Raw genomic sequence first — 15170 nt, forward strand, 5'->3', positions numbered from 1 at the left:
GACTAAAGCATGTCCCATATCACAAAGCCTGGGATGTTGCCTCTGGGATGGGGGGTCTTGCAAGACAGCATCAGTCCCCAGTAGTGGGAAGGGAACAGCTATGGGGACAGGATGAGGAACAAACCTCATCCATGAGGTTTCCTGGCAGATCCTGGTGCAGAAGAGACACATCTGAGCAAGCTGGGATGTCGCATGTTAGAAGAAAGGTGGAGAGGAGGCAGCAAATCTTAGCATGGATGTGAGGACTTTGGGTGAAGCTTTGAGAGAAAGAAGTCTCAAATACAGGGAGAATTAGGAGAGTTTCTTTGTGTAACTCTCACATGAGGCCCAGAAAGCTTCACCCCTGTGCTCCCTGGGCACCCTCTTCTCCCCAGCCCACTCCCATGTCAGCATCCTCAGCATCCCAGGCCCTTCTGACAACAGGCAGGAGGATGTGACCATTAGGAGGAGCTGGGAAGGAGGACTCACCAGGAAATCAGCCTCTCTTTATGACCTGAATGCTACTTATTGATGAATCAGGGAAGATGCAGATTTGTGACATCCTCCCCAGTTATTTATTAATTGTGTGGCACAGGATATATCAGTGATGCTTGGGTGCTTTTCTCATGCCAAGGATGCCAGAGGTTTTGGGGTGGGAAAACTCATTCTTTTCAAAGATGTTCATATAGGCCAGGCATCATGTGTCTGGGCAATGATCCGTCTTATTTTCAAATTCACCTCTGCCACCTCCCCTGGCTGACACTGTACCTCACCTGCCTCCCTTCGCGATGGGATGGGCAAGTCACCGCTTGCTTCTCACTGAGATGCCCTGGGGTACTGGGTACCTTCTTTCAGCATGCGATCTCAGTCTCCTATTCACACACTCCATTCAGGAGTTATAAGTGAATAAGAAGCAAATTCACCCTGGGCTTCCTCAGCACAGACACCACTGTGCGGCCATCCAGGGGCTGAGAGCAGCTTGCTGGGGATTGCCTCTGATCTGTGCCAAGCTGCATTGTCTGTCCTAGAAAGACACCCAGCCTTGACTTAGTTGCATGTAGCGGAGGCTCCACCATGTCGTAATATACGCCGCTTCAGTGGTTAATTACCCTCTCATTTCAAAATGGATGTGGATTTGTGAGGCTTTTGTAAGCCCTGGCATCTTTAGGAGGTATTGCACAGCTCAGGTCTCCCAGGTATGCTCCTTTTCATAGAATTATCAAAATAAATGGCTAAGCTTCCCAAAGAGCCAATCCCCAGGGCAAATCTGAAGTGTGACAGCAAAGGCTGCTGTTTGATCCCTACTCTTCAGGGAGCACATGGACAGGGACACCTTGGATCTTGGTCTGACCCTGCCCTGTGATGCTGAACGTGGTGTCTCCTCTGCTTCAGCAGGAAGACCTGACCAAATAATGAGCTTTTATGTTTAAGAGAGCAACATATTTCTTCTTATTTCTTATTAACATATTTATTTCTTTTTTTTTTATGTGGAGGAAAAAACGTTGATTTGGGGGAAAAGTTTAACTGCTGCCAATTTTCTTGACATACTGAATGGGATTCAGGAGGAAAATGTTTGCAAAGCAGTCACCCAAAAGTATCCTATTCAGCAAATTCTTTAACTAAATAACAAAATAAACTAGCTAGAGGAAATGTGAATTATTTTTTATAATAAAATTATTTTTTATAATAAAACAGTAGTTGGGGAAAAGTTGAAAAGTGGCTTGAAAACAAGGCAGCATCAGCTTGCTGTGTGTTTTTTGGTGAAAACTGTTATTGGGTTTTAACCAGCTCTGTGAGGGAGGTTGTATGGATCAGTCCCTCCTCTGGGAAAAACAGGGTTAGGATAAGGGTGTCTGCGCGTGCGCAGGTAACCTGCCTAGGGGCACATGGATGATTTCAGACTGCATTTCTACCCGCTCTTCCAACCTTTCCAGCTCATGCTTCTCTGCCCTCCCTCTCTGCCCCTGCCCATTTGGGTGCACAGATATAAACCCTCCAGCCACTATGTTTCCGTTGGGGGACTGGAAGGTTTGCCTGGAGGATGCGCATGGCTCTTGTCTCATCCCAACGCTTTCCCTAGAGCCAGAGCAAGGGTATTTCCTGGCGGCTGCTCCCGGTGAGCTCACACCGTGGGCACTCCTTCAGAGCTAGAGTGGCAGGGCAGGTTACTGCTCCAGCTTTGCTAGAAACCTTGGAGCTCCCGACGCTTCGCCTCACCGCGTGGAAGCAGTGCTGGTCCGTCTCAAGGGAACACAGGTAAGCCAGGCTGGGATGAGAGGCAAGCAGCAAGCCAACAACCGCTGGGCACTCTGGTCACTGCTTCGATTTTTCTGTTCTCCTTTTCTTCTTCTGTCTCATGTTTCCTCCATCCCTTCACCATCTCTCGACATGTCTGTTCAGCTAGAAGATGGGATTTACCATCTTGGGTCTGATTCTTTTTTTACCCTTGCATCACTGTAAAAGCGTAATGCAGAGCACCAGGGATCAGCAGAGAGTCAATATGGTGTGAATGGATGAGCACATGGAAACCCAAGATCACGAAGAGGCAGACCTCAAACCAATCTGCCTGCCATCTATTTTATTTTTCTTCTGTAGCTGTGATCTCACCTGCTCTGGGGAACCAGTCAGCCTGGATTACATAGAGGGCATCATGAACTTGCAATTGTAAAAGAATGGTGGAGGTTTATCCACAAGTCGGTTTATCCACAAGTCAGTTTATCTGGTTGGAGCAGGAGGTTACAGAAGAGCTTGTTTGTATTAGTGTTACACTCCTGTGTTTTCTCCCTTTGAACTTCTGCTTGGGAAGAGAAGCAGAGGAAGCTGTGGTACCTTCACACCACTACACACCTACAGTAACTGTTGAACTTAGTGGTGCTGCTCAGCTGACACCAGTGTAAACAAGGACTTGACTTTCTCTGCAAGAACCTGATCAACTGATGAGTGGTTTTGAGATAAACTTCCCTCTCCTCCATTAGACTCAAAGCTGAAAGGATTTTCAAAGAAAAGAAAGCTCTGTTTTCCACCAGTGCCTCAGGAGCTCAGAGATGCTACTGAAGCACTTGGTGTCACCCTGGTACCTGCTCATTCTGCAGAGCTAGGGAAGCACAGCCGGATGAGTTAGTTCGACACTGCATCCAGGGACTTAGCTGCTCAGCTCCAGGGAATTTCTGTGGCTCTCGTGTACCAAATACCCAGCTGCTAGGGTTTGGATGATGCTTCCAAACACCTCTAAGGTTGGAACCCATCCATCAGCTTCTAAAATACCTCCACAGTCTCAAGGATCTGAAATAAAATATGCCAGATAGGAAACTTTTACTTTATCAGGACTTTTACTTTTTCAAATGAATAAGAGGGCTGAGATGCTCACACTGAAGATAGGAAAGTCTTTAGCATGGGGAAGAAAAACAGGCAAAAGGTTAGATTTTTTTTTTAGAATCCCACTTGTAACTGCAGCTTCTGCCACTACGAGAGGCCAGGCTTGGGAACCTGGCTGTGGAGAGCCCACTTGAGGTGTAAAGCTCTGTGAAAGACTAGGAAACCAGGATGGAGCTTGCATGGGAGTGCATTCAAAGTGAAATCACTGCCACTGAAGAAACACCTCCCAATGCCTTTGCTCTACCCCCCCAGGACTCTGGTAATACCTAGGGCCTATGCTGGTGCTCCAGGGCTGAGCTTGCATAAAGTGAGCTCCAGCCCTCAGGAAGATGCTGAGAAACAACTAAGAAGAACAGAGCCAATGAGCAATAAACCCTGTAGAGTTGTCCACTCCCAAAAGGTAGCTCACAGCCTACAAAGTACAGGGAAGTCCTCTTGGCAGAAAGATCTGAGTCATAAAGAAAGTGAAGAGAAGGGAGAAGACAGGGTGACAAGGACAAGGCTGAAATGGGGAAGCATCATGTGGCAGCGACGACCCCTGATGAGAGATGTTAATGCTGTGGATGGGGCTGTGGTGAGCATTCGCAGGCTCAGAGTTCAAGAACATTTCCTAGGGTGATTTGCCTCTCCTGCATTGTGGGGATAGATGAGGAAATATTCTGCAACGTGATGCGTGCTGGGAAGAGGGTGAGTCTTTCGTAGCAGGGTAAGGATGCTGTGCTTGAGCAGACTGGTGCAACGCAAGCGTGCATGTGTGCAAGAAGCAGGCAGGCAGAGTGTGCTTCTCCACTTTCCCTTTGGGTGTGCAGCACACTCCTTCCCCGTGTGCAAAACTAACGTGCTCCTCTCCCTTTTACAAAGGTGGCCCAACGATGCCGAGCATATTTTCCTACCAGAGCGCCGAAGTCGACTGGTGTGAAGGCAACTTTGAGCGCTCAACAGTCATTGCGGAGTACTACAACACCGTGAGTGCGGGCGCATCCGAAGGGCAGGCTGGGGCGCGAAGGCAGATGGCTCTGGGCACCCAGGAGCTGCTTTGGGGAGATGAGAAGGGACAACCTTGCTTTCTCTCCCCCTGCTCACTCCTTTGAAATTCCTGGTGTTGGAGGGTGCTGGTATGGGGAATACTTTCTGAGCTTCAGGTAAATCATGGGACTTTTATTGCTTACAACAGTCAGTTGCTCACAAAACGAGCTGGCGTCAGGGGGACTTCTGGCACGTGTGGGGCTGAGTTCCCAGTGAGAAAACTCTGGCAATGCTCCTTAGCCCAGATTTGTGAGATCCTGTTATACCAGTCCTGCAGCTCTCCTGCCAACTGGGGTAAGTCCCACACAGGGCGCATATATTCCAGCTAAATGTACAGGAGTGGCAAAATGAGAGACAGCACTTGCATGAACCGTGTCAGGCAGGTTGGGAATCCGGAACTCAAGACGGAGGAAAGCTGATGCATGAGCCAGTTTCACCTCCTATGATCCTTTATAATTCAGGCTCCATCCAGCACCAGTCCCTTGAATGCAGCCTCCTGGCTTAAGTGTGGCTAGAAGCATCCATCTCTGTCTGCAGAGGACTCAGTAGATAACCGGTCTCTGCAAGCGTGTCCTTCTACCCCAGTGCAATTACAGGCTAGCAGGGGTGTGAGGCATGTGGATTTACAACCTTCCAAAGGCCTTGTTTACAACATTTAGCAATTACTGTCTAACACTGGAAGTTCTTGTTCTCATGGAAAAGTCTCTTCCTCTTTTTTCAAAGCATTTCCTGCCTTTAATAAATTGCCTATAATAACGATAATTCCCTCACCCGAGTCCCACAGCTCCCAGCCCTAATTGCCCAGCCAGGGTCTCAGAGGAGGGATGCTTGGGCTGTATATAGTCCCTTTTCTTTGAGACAGCTAACAAATAAAGGTCTGCCAGTCCAGACCAAATACTGCTTCCCTCTGGCATCTAACTGAATGTGTTGTGCTGTTGCCTGTTTACTGGCACTGCATCCTTGTCAGATGGGCTCAGAGCTGCAGAGCAAGGCATAACTAGCAAGGAGGTACAGAAATCACTTATACTCACATCAGCATTTCAAATACAGCTGGAGATGCCAAAGGACTCTGTGTTTTGGAGTGTCACTGGCAACACAGGGAGGGGTTGATTTCCACAAACAGCAGGAAGTGTGAAAGTTATGAGAGTTTTTAATCAGAATGCATTCTGGGACATAAATTTGCCTCACCTCCTAGTTTAGTACATAGACAGCATTTTTCAAACATGTCTTTGGAGCTGAGACCCCATTTTCACAAAGATCCTGATTTATACCCAGACTGTCAAAGTGGCTCAGGACTCTTAACACACCAAGAAGATCTCAGGAGCTTTCCAAAAGCACTTATGTGTCTAACTTCTCTGCGGCACACTGCTAGACACCGGTTGGTGTGTGGCCATATGCATAACTATCTTTCTTAGAACCCAAAGCCCTCTAATTCCCATAAAACATTAACTCTTAGCTGCCTAGTTCATTTTGTGGCACAGGTTTCTAAATTATGTAGCTAGTCCTGAAAATCTTACCCAGGTGCCTAGTTCTGGACTGAGGTCCCTACTAGCCACAGCCACATCTCATGTTTCCAGACTACACCACCTTCAAGATACTGGGCTTGTTGGGATGAATTTTCACGGGGTAGGACTCAGACACAGCTTTCCTCCAGGAGAGGAAATCTTCTCCAATGCATGTTTCTGCACAGATGCAAACTAGTGCAATACTGAGGAACACAGAGAGATTTGGGCAGAGCAAACCCTGCAGGATTTTTTCCAGTGATCAAACTAGCCCTTGTTCTTCTCCACATGTGAACTCAGGGCACCTCTTTCCCAGCAGAGGAGCTTTTTTTGGTTCCTGCACTGATCTCCTTCTTGCCAGTCTCCCTTTTACCAGACCATGGAGCTCAGCAGAGTGCCTGTGCAGGTGGAGGGTACCACTTCTGCAGTTTCTGTCTTAAGATGTGATTCCCATTTAAAGAAAGCAACAGGGATCTAAACCTGCCTTGACAGCTGCCTGCATCAGGGCTGGCATGTGATCTCCTGTCCAAACAAGGGGAGACAAAAGAGCAAACCCTCCTAAAAATTGCTGCTGTCTGAGCATCTGACAACAGCCCCAAAGGCTGCACCATGCTCAGGGCCAGACCTTGTAACCAAAAGAAGGCAGGAGCACCACTTACATGGGCAACACCCTTTCATCAGTCTGCACACACTGGCTGGCATTGCCTGGCTCTCACCCCTTGCAGCAGCACCAGGGGAGCCCTCTTCATGCTGCGGCTCTCTCGCACCTTGTGATGTGCCCTAAAGGGGGGACTATAGAAATTGGACCAGACTGAGATCCTTAGCTATCCCTGCTGGCTGGCAGCATGTTGCAGATCCAGCTGGGGCTCAGGGCACTATCATCTCAGATGTGATCCTAACAGCCTGGATCTCCTTCTCTTCTCTCCTCCATTTGTTTTTTCCCCATATTCAGATCGCTTCTTCCCTGCGGCAAACTTTATGGGCCTTATCTCACTGGCGTGCCCTGAGATAATTATATCAATATTGACTTCAGCGTCAGTTTGCCAGAGTTTTAGACTAGCTGGGAATCTAGCCAGCTCCTACCCAAGACTCCTGCACCACTAAATCAGCAGGGCTTCCTAATGGAGCATCCACTTCAATGTCTTCTTCCCAAAACTGCCCGGGGCTTAAGCAGGGTAGTTTTGTGCCAGCAGCAGCAAAGTGCTGCTGAGAATTCCTCTGTGCCAGCCACATTCTCACTCAATTCTGCTTGGGTTGGATGCTTTTTATTAGAAATAAGCACCAAGGGTATGAGCAAAGAATGTAAACAGTATCTTTAAGTACCTAATAATACTTGGTGGCTCATGATTGGATGCAATTCAGCAACAAAGTGGTAACTATTTATAGTGACTCAGTGACCCAGAAATTTATTGTCTTCTGACTGTTCATAGAAGAACCGATTGTGCTACATGAGGGTCATCAGTCAGGGACTTGTCTTTCTATCCTCATTTCTTTCCTGATATGACTGATCCAGGATGCCTGGTAATGACACCCAAATCCTCAGCAGTCTCTCTGGCAAAGCAGCAGGAGCTCTGACACTGCTGTATAGCCAGAGCTCGATTGGTGGAGATAAGCTCAACTGCAGGTGCAAATTACCTAGATACGCCCAGAGAAGCACTTTCAGTGTATCAGAGCCGTGGCGTGCACCCCAGCGCTCCGCACGGGCTCAGTAACCCCTCAGCCTCGCAGACGCATCGCTCTCTTGTCTGCCCAGAAAGTCTCATGCAGGAGTATGGCAGGTCCTTGCCTGGCACTCTGCAAACACCAGACAAACAGCTGTTTCCTGCCCCAAAGCAATGGCATGACATTGTGATGTCAGGACATGCAGCCTCATCTTCTGCTACGCAGGACTGGTTATTAGGAACTTGCTATACAGGTCTGGAGAGCCTCTGAGGTATTGACTTCTGTCTTTGGCCCTGTGGGCTCTTCTGGCAGCTAAACCTGGTTCACTGGCCTTTAAGTGAATGAATGCACTCCAATGAGTCTTGCAGAAATCTCCTTTCACTGCAGAAAATGCCTGTCTTGAGCAAGGACCGGCACATGCCTTGGCCGCTGTTGCACTGTTGCTGTGCTCACAGAGCCAGGCAGAGCTCTGCAAACCAGCACCTCCTGTCCCGATCTGTATGGGGGGCTTGTTCTCACCCTGTCATGGATGGAGATGCAAACAGATTCTCTGCAGGCCTCTCCCTCCATCTTAGGCTGCAAAGTTCTGAGTTGCAGAGGCCCTAGGGCCTTTCCCATGGTCCTGCTAATGCACCAGTATTAGAGCCATGTCACTGATCCCAGTCTTGCTTTTTTCTTAGTCAAAGAAGCAAATGCCAATACAGGTGGGCTTGGCTTAGGCACCTGGAGCAATAATTCACACTAGTTAGGAAGTGGGACATCACTGTGAGCTCACACAGTGCAAAGCCACAGAGCTGAGTCACTCTCACAGGTCAAATGACACCTCGGCTCCATTACCACTCTCTTATCTCGCTGGCATCCCAGGCAGAGGGAGCTGGTGCCTCCTGGCCAGTACAACCCAGTATAAGTAGAAGCTGTGCTGGGGGGACTCAACATGAGCAGAGACTCTGGAAAAACTTCCTAATGGGAGTACTGTGAACAAAACACTCCTAAGCCCATTTCAGATGGAGCTTGCCACATCCTAGAGGGAAGATATAAGACAGCACTTACAAATCAGGGCTTGGATCCAACAAGTGATGAAGACCCTGTGTCCTCCTCCACAGATGCAGTTTTGTAGCAGATCTCCCCTAAGCTCTGAGTTTGGCTGCTTTACAAGGAATCGCTCCATCTTTTTGACCCTATTGGCACAGTTCCCCTGATTATCCCTCCCCTCTGATATCTGATCTTGCACATCTCATACTGACTTAATGAAGCGATAACATTGCTATCATGTAATTAATAGGACTGTTGCAATGCCCACTGCAGCAGGGATTCAGACCTCTTCATACACAATCTCAAACTCCTGCATTTCCTCACTTTGACATGCATGCTGGCACTTGCATACTGCTGCCTTTTCTGCAAGCATTTTGTCTCTTCTTGCTATCCCTGAGTGTCTTCCAAAAGCCTCTTTAACCATTTAACAGGAAAAGAAGTGTTTGCAACACAGTTGTTACTTTAACACACAGTTTGGTTTCTCGATCATTTCCGAACAGTTTGACCTCGAGTGTGCAAGTGGGACCAGCACTTCTCTTTTCATAGCTGGAATGGGAACAGGCCTGGATTTGGCTCTAAGCACCTATAGAAAACCAATACACTTGGCCTGAGAATTGCTGTTAATGGGAGCATCAACTTGTTTCATGAAAGCCTTAGTGAAATTCAAGATTAATCTCCAGGTGTTAAAGGGAATAGAGACCTTACATTAAGCATGAATTGTGTTTCCCTCTGGAATATGAGAGGGTGTGTTTCACATATATGACAACATCTCTGTGATTTGCAGCCCTGTTACTGTAAACTTAGATCCCATGGGACATCACAAGCCAAGCGTAGATTTTGCAGTTTACCTGGTGCATGTAAGGGCTGCTGAGGAGTGAGACTCCAGCAGTGGAGGTCAGATTCCAGGCTTGGGGTCTGGGTCAGCATCTAACTGGAAGATGAAAGGAAAAGGATTGTCAGGGTGAGATAAAAGTCACCCTGGTGGCTTGCCAAATGGCATTTTAGCAGATGGCTCTGCCCTGCTCTTCCAAAGCCCCAAAGAGCTGTCTGGCAGGTAAAACGTGGCACCACAGTCCCAACCTTTCATGAGCAAGAAGGATTTTCCCTGGGGAGGCTGTGCTTCCCTGTGATATCCCTTTACTGAGTTTGCAAAATCAGGTGAAAAAGCCAGGGTAAGAACCCACAGAGGGTAAGGATTATTTCAAACTTCATTCCCCTGTAGCCGCAGGGTGGAGCGGGCTTGATCCAGCACACAGGTCCAGACTTTGGGCACTTGCTGCTCCTCCCCAGCTCCCACATTTTGCCCATCAGCATCTGCCATTCCACAAAGCACTGGCACCTTCAACCAGCCCAGGCAGCTGCAACAGGCTGAGCCCCAGTACCATGCCCTCCTCCCCAGACAAATCAAAGTCTGTCAATGCAGCAATTTTGCGGAGTTGGAAATCAGGGCAGAATATTTTCACTGCATTCATTTGCTATGTATGTTTAAAGGAGGTTTATGACTTCATGTAATTACTAGTGTCCAGAATACCTCCCTGCTCCAGGCCAGGTAGCTTTGCACATGACACTACAGGATGTCACCTCAATCCTGCCTGTTCCTACCTACCAACGTCCTGCTTGTCCTGCTCTCCACTGCACCCACTCCCAGTTAACAATGCTTTTCCTGACAGTGGCTTGCCATGGTGGCCTAGCTCCTCACACCCACCCAGCTCCTCGCAGGGGGCTGGCTGCTGGCTGAAAGGGGCAGAAGCCATCCAGGGAGTTTCTGGCAGGTCCGGGTTGATGGGAGAGGGAAATGGCTGCAAACAGAAGAGCTTTGGCAGCTTGCTTGAAGACACTGGGCAGCTGAAACTAAACCGTCACCCAAAAGGGGCACACCGGCTTACCCTGGGCTTGTTTGCCCCAGAGGTGCCTGCAGGGAGATCATAGATGTCTGCAGCCATTGCTGTCACAGCAATAGCTGTCCTTCCAGTTCCAGCCTCACTTCTCGAGAAACGCCTCTGCCCTGTCCCTGTGCCAAGAGTAATACCTGCTTCCATGAGATGCTTTCCACTAGAGATCCGTATCCTCTTCACACATGGAGATACTGAGGCACATGGTGGGATGGTACTTGCCCAAGATCATGCAATAAGCTGAATGCGCCTCTTGTTTTTCAGATCAGCAATGTAAGCTTCTTTGTCCTTTCTCCCGCCTTGCTCTACCTGAACCGGCAGTACCGTCAGCACCGTGCCTTGCCCATGTATGTCGTCTCCTGCCTGCTTTTCTGCGTAGGTGGGTGCCAAGGTTGTGAGAAGACCAGACAGGTTGCCAGAGTACCTGACTGTTCATTCATTATACCTTTGGAGGCTGGTTCTTAGTGGCCAAAGCACAGGGGCAAGCTGGGGTGGGAAACCGAACAGCCGCGTCTGTTTGAAGCCCCGCAGCTCATGGTTCCTGCTGGCTGTGGATGCACAGCTTCCAGCCCAGTAAATCCCCATGGTGCTGTGTGGACTGACTCACTCAGGCCTCCATTAACACCAAGGTCCATGCCCTGCTCTTCAGGAACAGTGTGTCTTTAGGAATGGCTCCCGAGAACTTCCCAGGCCAGACAGGCTTGTGCAAGGATGCAACTTTGCTGACACAAACTGTCCTTGCTCCTCGCAGGTATCTTTTCCATGTACTTTCACATGACCCTGAGCTACGTAGGACAACTCTTGGATGAGCTCTCTATCCTCTGGACACTGGCTGTGGCATATTCCTTTTGGTACCCGAGGGTTTACTTCCCCAGGTGCATCAAGACCAGGTATGACTCAGAGGGACATAGGGTTGCAGGCTCTGAGGGGAGGGATGGGACATTGACATTGATGCGTGTGACCCACAGATCCCTCCAGCCCCCAGCCAGCTCCCCTGCAAGGGGTCAGCTTTGAGGTTACTGCGGTTTGCTTCAGGACCAGACCTTCCATCACTCAGTGGTGGATGTGCTGAGAGAGGAAGAGTAAGAAACCCTCCCACAGGGAAGGGCTGTGCTGTTCCTTGCCTCGCAAAGCTGCAGGGGAAACTTTGCGTGGAGAATTTCAAAATTAATTGGGAAATTAAATGTTCCTGAGCACTGACATTCAATTACCCATGCTGTCAAACTGTTACAGCGTCCCCTGCCATCCACAGAGAGCTTTCCCACAGAGGTGCTGATGGGGTTTCACATAGGACAAGCTGGTCCAAGTTAACACCCCACGTTTCAAAGGTTGTTTGCAGGGCTGGCTGGGCTAGAGGAGCTCAGCAGAAAGGACAGGGATACTGGGTGAACAGAAACAGAAACGCAGCAGGGCTTTGCTCAAAGGATGGTCCTATCCTGGCAGGCTTGCTGGAGCCCTCTGAGCCAGCCCAGTTAGAAGCCTTGCAAAGGCCTGCTCCAGGTCTGCTCTTCCCATGCCGAAGAGGAGGTCACCAGGAGTTCACTGTGGAGACATGGCTGGGGGAGAGGGGAAGGCACTTGGGAAGGGATTTGCATGTGAAAGGCCCCTCTGAGCCCTATTGTTGTTCAGTCAGCCCAAATCTGCATGTTTGCACAGCTCAAGCCCCTGCCTGCCACTGTTGGGACTCCTGCTTTGCAGCCCTTCCCGGTGCAAAGCTCCCAATGCCTTTGCCTCTCCATGCTCCTCTCTGGCATCACCGTGGAAGTGCACAAGCTACCTTCTGGGCTGTGTTCCCCACTCTGTCATGAACTAACTGGGTGGCTTTGGGCAAAGCACAGATATAATCACATACCTCAGCCTTCCTGCCAGGACTACTGCAGAGGCTGAGGTCAGCCACGTGCAAACAGATTGGAGGTGCTGGAGAAGGGTTTCCTCTCTCAGACAATGAGCAGAACCTCTCCCATCCTTATCTTTCCATACTGTGAGCCTTGGGGGCACTGACACTCACTCCCAACTCCCTTTAGGAAGCATTTCTTCTGGTTGAGTGGTATCACCACCGTGATCAGTACCTTGATGTCCTTCATCAAACCAGCTTTCAATGCCTATGTGCTCAACTGCATCGCCTTCCACCTGCTGTACCTGACATGGCGTGAGCTGAAAAAGTAAGGAGGGGGCTGAAAGGGGTTATCTGCAGGACCATTGCATGCTCTTGGCAGGCTCACATGTGGCAGTGACTCTGTGCACAACAGTGAATTGAGCCTAAGTCTTCATCAGCCACATGTTAGACTATCAATCAGCTCTGCAAAGAATTGGGGCAGCCTGGGAGGGACCAGGAAGAGGCACAGGAAGGACTGTGGGTGGTTGGATACAAGAAGGCCATCTGGCCCAGGTGCCACACAGAATGGGGACAGGCCATGGGACAAGCGTATCTCCTCCTCCCCAGCTGCCAACTCTGCAGCTCTTTCCCCTTTGTGGGGGATTTGGGAACCAGTGTGGGGTTGGGAGAACCCACCAGGATTTGGGGAGAAAGATAAGAGTGCCTTGGCATCTCTAGCATCATCCTCACCTACAGAAAGTCACAAACCCTGTCTAGAGAGCCACACTTCTCCAGTTCTTGTGCTCTGATTAATACCCTCCAGAAGAGACTCGCTGGGTTTTGCCCTGTTGCATCAGCATTTGCAGACAGGACACCAGCCCTCTTTAAAACTCACTTTCATTCCAACACGATACTCCGCTTCCTCTCCCTCGCTGTGTCTTCCAGGTGCAATGACAAAAGGGTTCACCGGATGGCCGCAGTCATGGTCTTGTGGTGGGTACTGGCCATCAGCAGCTGGATAAGCGACAGGTGGCTTTGTGGGCTCTGGCAGGCGATCAACTTCCCCTACTTCCACAGCTTCTGGTAAGGGCTCCAGCATAGAGGCAGGAACCCCAACCCAAACATTTCAGGGGCTGAAGGGCCACAGCTAGGGAGAAATGGCAGCAGAGGTGTGATACTGGACTAGGGAGCAGCCGCATCTCTGCCCAACCCTCTCCCCCTTTCCTCTGTTGCTATTGATGCTGCTCTTCACCCTGGCCCCAGGTCAAGGATTTGGTCCTAATCACTGCTTAATATCCCTTACCTCCTCTGCACCAGTCAAACAGTGTTTTGCAAGTGAAATTGTTCTAAAAGTCCCTCCAGGTAAGCAGCTTGCTTTCAAAGGGCTGCATCTGCTCCCAGGAAGCTGTATGAAGTGCAATGTTCTTTGAGTTATTTTACTAGCCAAACTGAAAGACAGTGATTTGCTTGGGCAAGATATTTCAGTGCCTGGCCAAGTGTGGCTATAAGTGCTGCACACAGCGTGCATTCTCAGATTAATCCTCACAAATCACTGGCATGACTTGGACAGACACCGAGCGCTGCTGGGCTAGGCCAGGCAAGGTGGAATGGGTGGTTTGGTTTAGGGCTTAAGTTGCCTATATCACCCCATCCTCTCTGCACAAGGAATTGCCCCCGCCCCAGCTCACAGAGCTCTTCTAGGATTTCCGCATAGGCACAAACCCCGCAGGACCCACACTCCCTGCAGCCCTCGTGCATCACGGGACTGGGACCTTTGCCTGCCGTTACTGTACCCCTTGGCTCTAGCCTCACGGTGACAATGCCAGCCACACACCGCTACAAGGTGCAGAAGGAGCAGATGGAGTTACCCCTGTCCAACACATGTCTTTTTCATTTCCTTGCCAGGCACGTGCTGATAGCCATGTCCCTCCTATACTGCTGCCCACTGGTCATCTACTTTGATGTCTGCTACGAGATGCCATTGTTCAAGCCAAAGCTAGAATATTGGCCCAGTGACTCCTGGCCTGTCGTGGTGCCTTACGTTACCCTGGAAGAACCCCACAAGCAGTGCTAGAGCCGGTTGCCCTCGGGCATCCCTTGGGCACGGGGTGCGTGATGCACACGTGTGTGTCTGCATGGGGAACACCTCGGCTGTGCGCCTGTTCCTCGGACAAGGGCAATGTGGCTAGCGGATGGGGCAGGGAGCAGCTGAGGCCTCATGATGCCGGGCATGAAGCAGGGTGGGAACCCGCAGGTGCCCTGGAAGACTCTGCCCAGACTGGCGTCCGGGGAACCGAAGATCTCCTCCTCCAGCAGATCCCCACTGAGAAGGGGAGGGAGACTGTGCTTCTTCTGTGTCTTCTGCATTAGTCAAGCAGTGGCACCCCTTGCTGACAAGGGCACAGTGGAGAACACAGAAGCCAAACTGGTGGCAGCTGGGTTTGTTGGGGCTGCTGTAATTATTATTATTAATTTTATTTATTGATATATGTGGTCTTGCTCAGGAGGGCTGTGCATTAAAGCTATGGACACTGACTTGCACTGCCCCTTTCTTTTCCCTGACTGCACCACATCCCTCATTATCTGCCAGTCACTCGCACAGACAGGGTGACCAAAGCTCTCTCTGAGCTAGGGAGAGTGGTTTATAAAAAGAAATCCTCCTGGGTGACAGCCCAAAAGAGGCTCTTCTGGCCCAGGTCCTGGGGTGCTCTACCCCAGGCTCTACCCCTTCTTCAACCCCCAGTAGCCCTTGTTCCTCCCCAGCTCTGACAGTCTCCAATGGCCATGTGCAACTTGGAGACTCCTCTGCTTACTGAAAGGGCTGGCTGGTGGCAGAAAGTGAGGTAAAGAGCCAGTACATTAGATAAACATATCGGTACCTTTGCA

General features: G+C 49.9%; 1 protein-coding gene across 2 annotated transcripts; it reads left to right on the plus strand.

The window, feature by feature from the left end:
- The first annotated feature begins 1907 nt into the window (after positions 1-1907).
- Positions 1908-14810, plus strand: ACER1 (alkaline ceramidase 1). Of its 2 annotated transcripts, none has more exons than XM_009914494.2 (7): positions 1908-2235; positions 4216-4319; positions 10733-10847; positions 11220-11358; positions 12493-12630; positions 13230-13367; positions 14190-14810. In XM_009914494.2, exons 2-7 carry the CDS (start codon positions 4227-4229, stop codon positions 14356-14358), a joined length of 792 nt encoding a protein of 263 aa, XP_009912796.1. In that variant the 5' UTR covers positions 1908-2235; positions 4216-4226; the 3' UTR covers positions 14359-14810. The 2 variants fall into 2 exon arrangements, with proteins under 2 accessions (XP_009912796.1, XP_069644456.1); XM_069788355.1 differs by lacking the exon at positions 1908-2235 and adding an exon at positions 3810-4041.
- The last annotated feature ends 360 nt before the right edge of the window (positions 14811-15170 follow it).

Source organism: Haliaeetus albicilla, chromosome 8, assembly GCF_947461875.1.
Source record: "Haliaeetus albicilla chromosome 8, bHalAlb1.1, whole genome shotgun sequence".
Taxonomy (NCBI): domain Eukaryota; kingdom Metazoa; phylum Chordata; class Aves; order Accipitriformes; family Accipitridae; genus Haliaeetus; species Haliaeetus albicilla.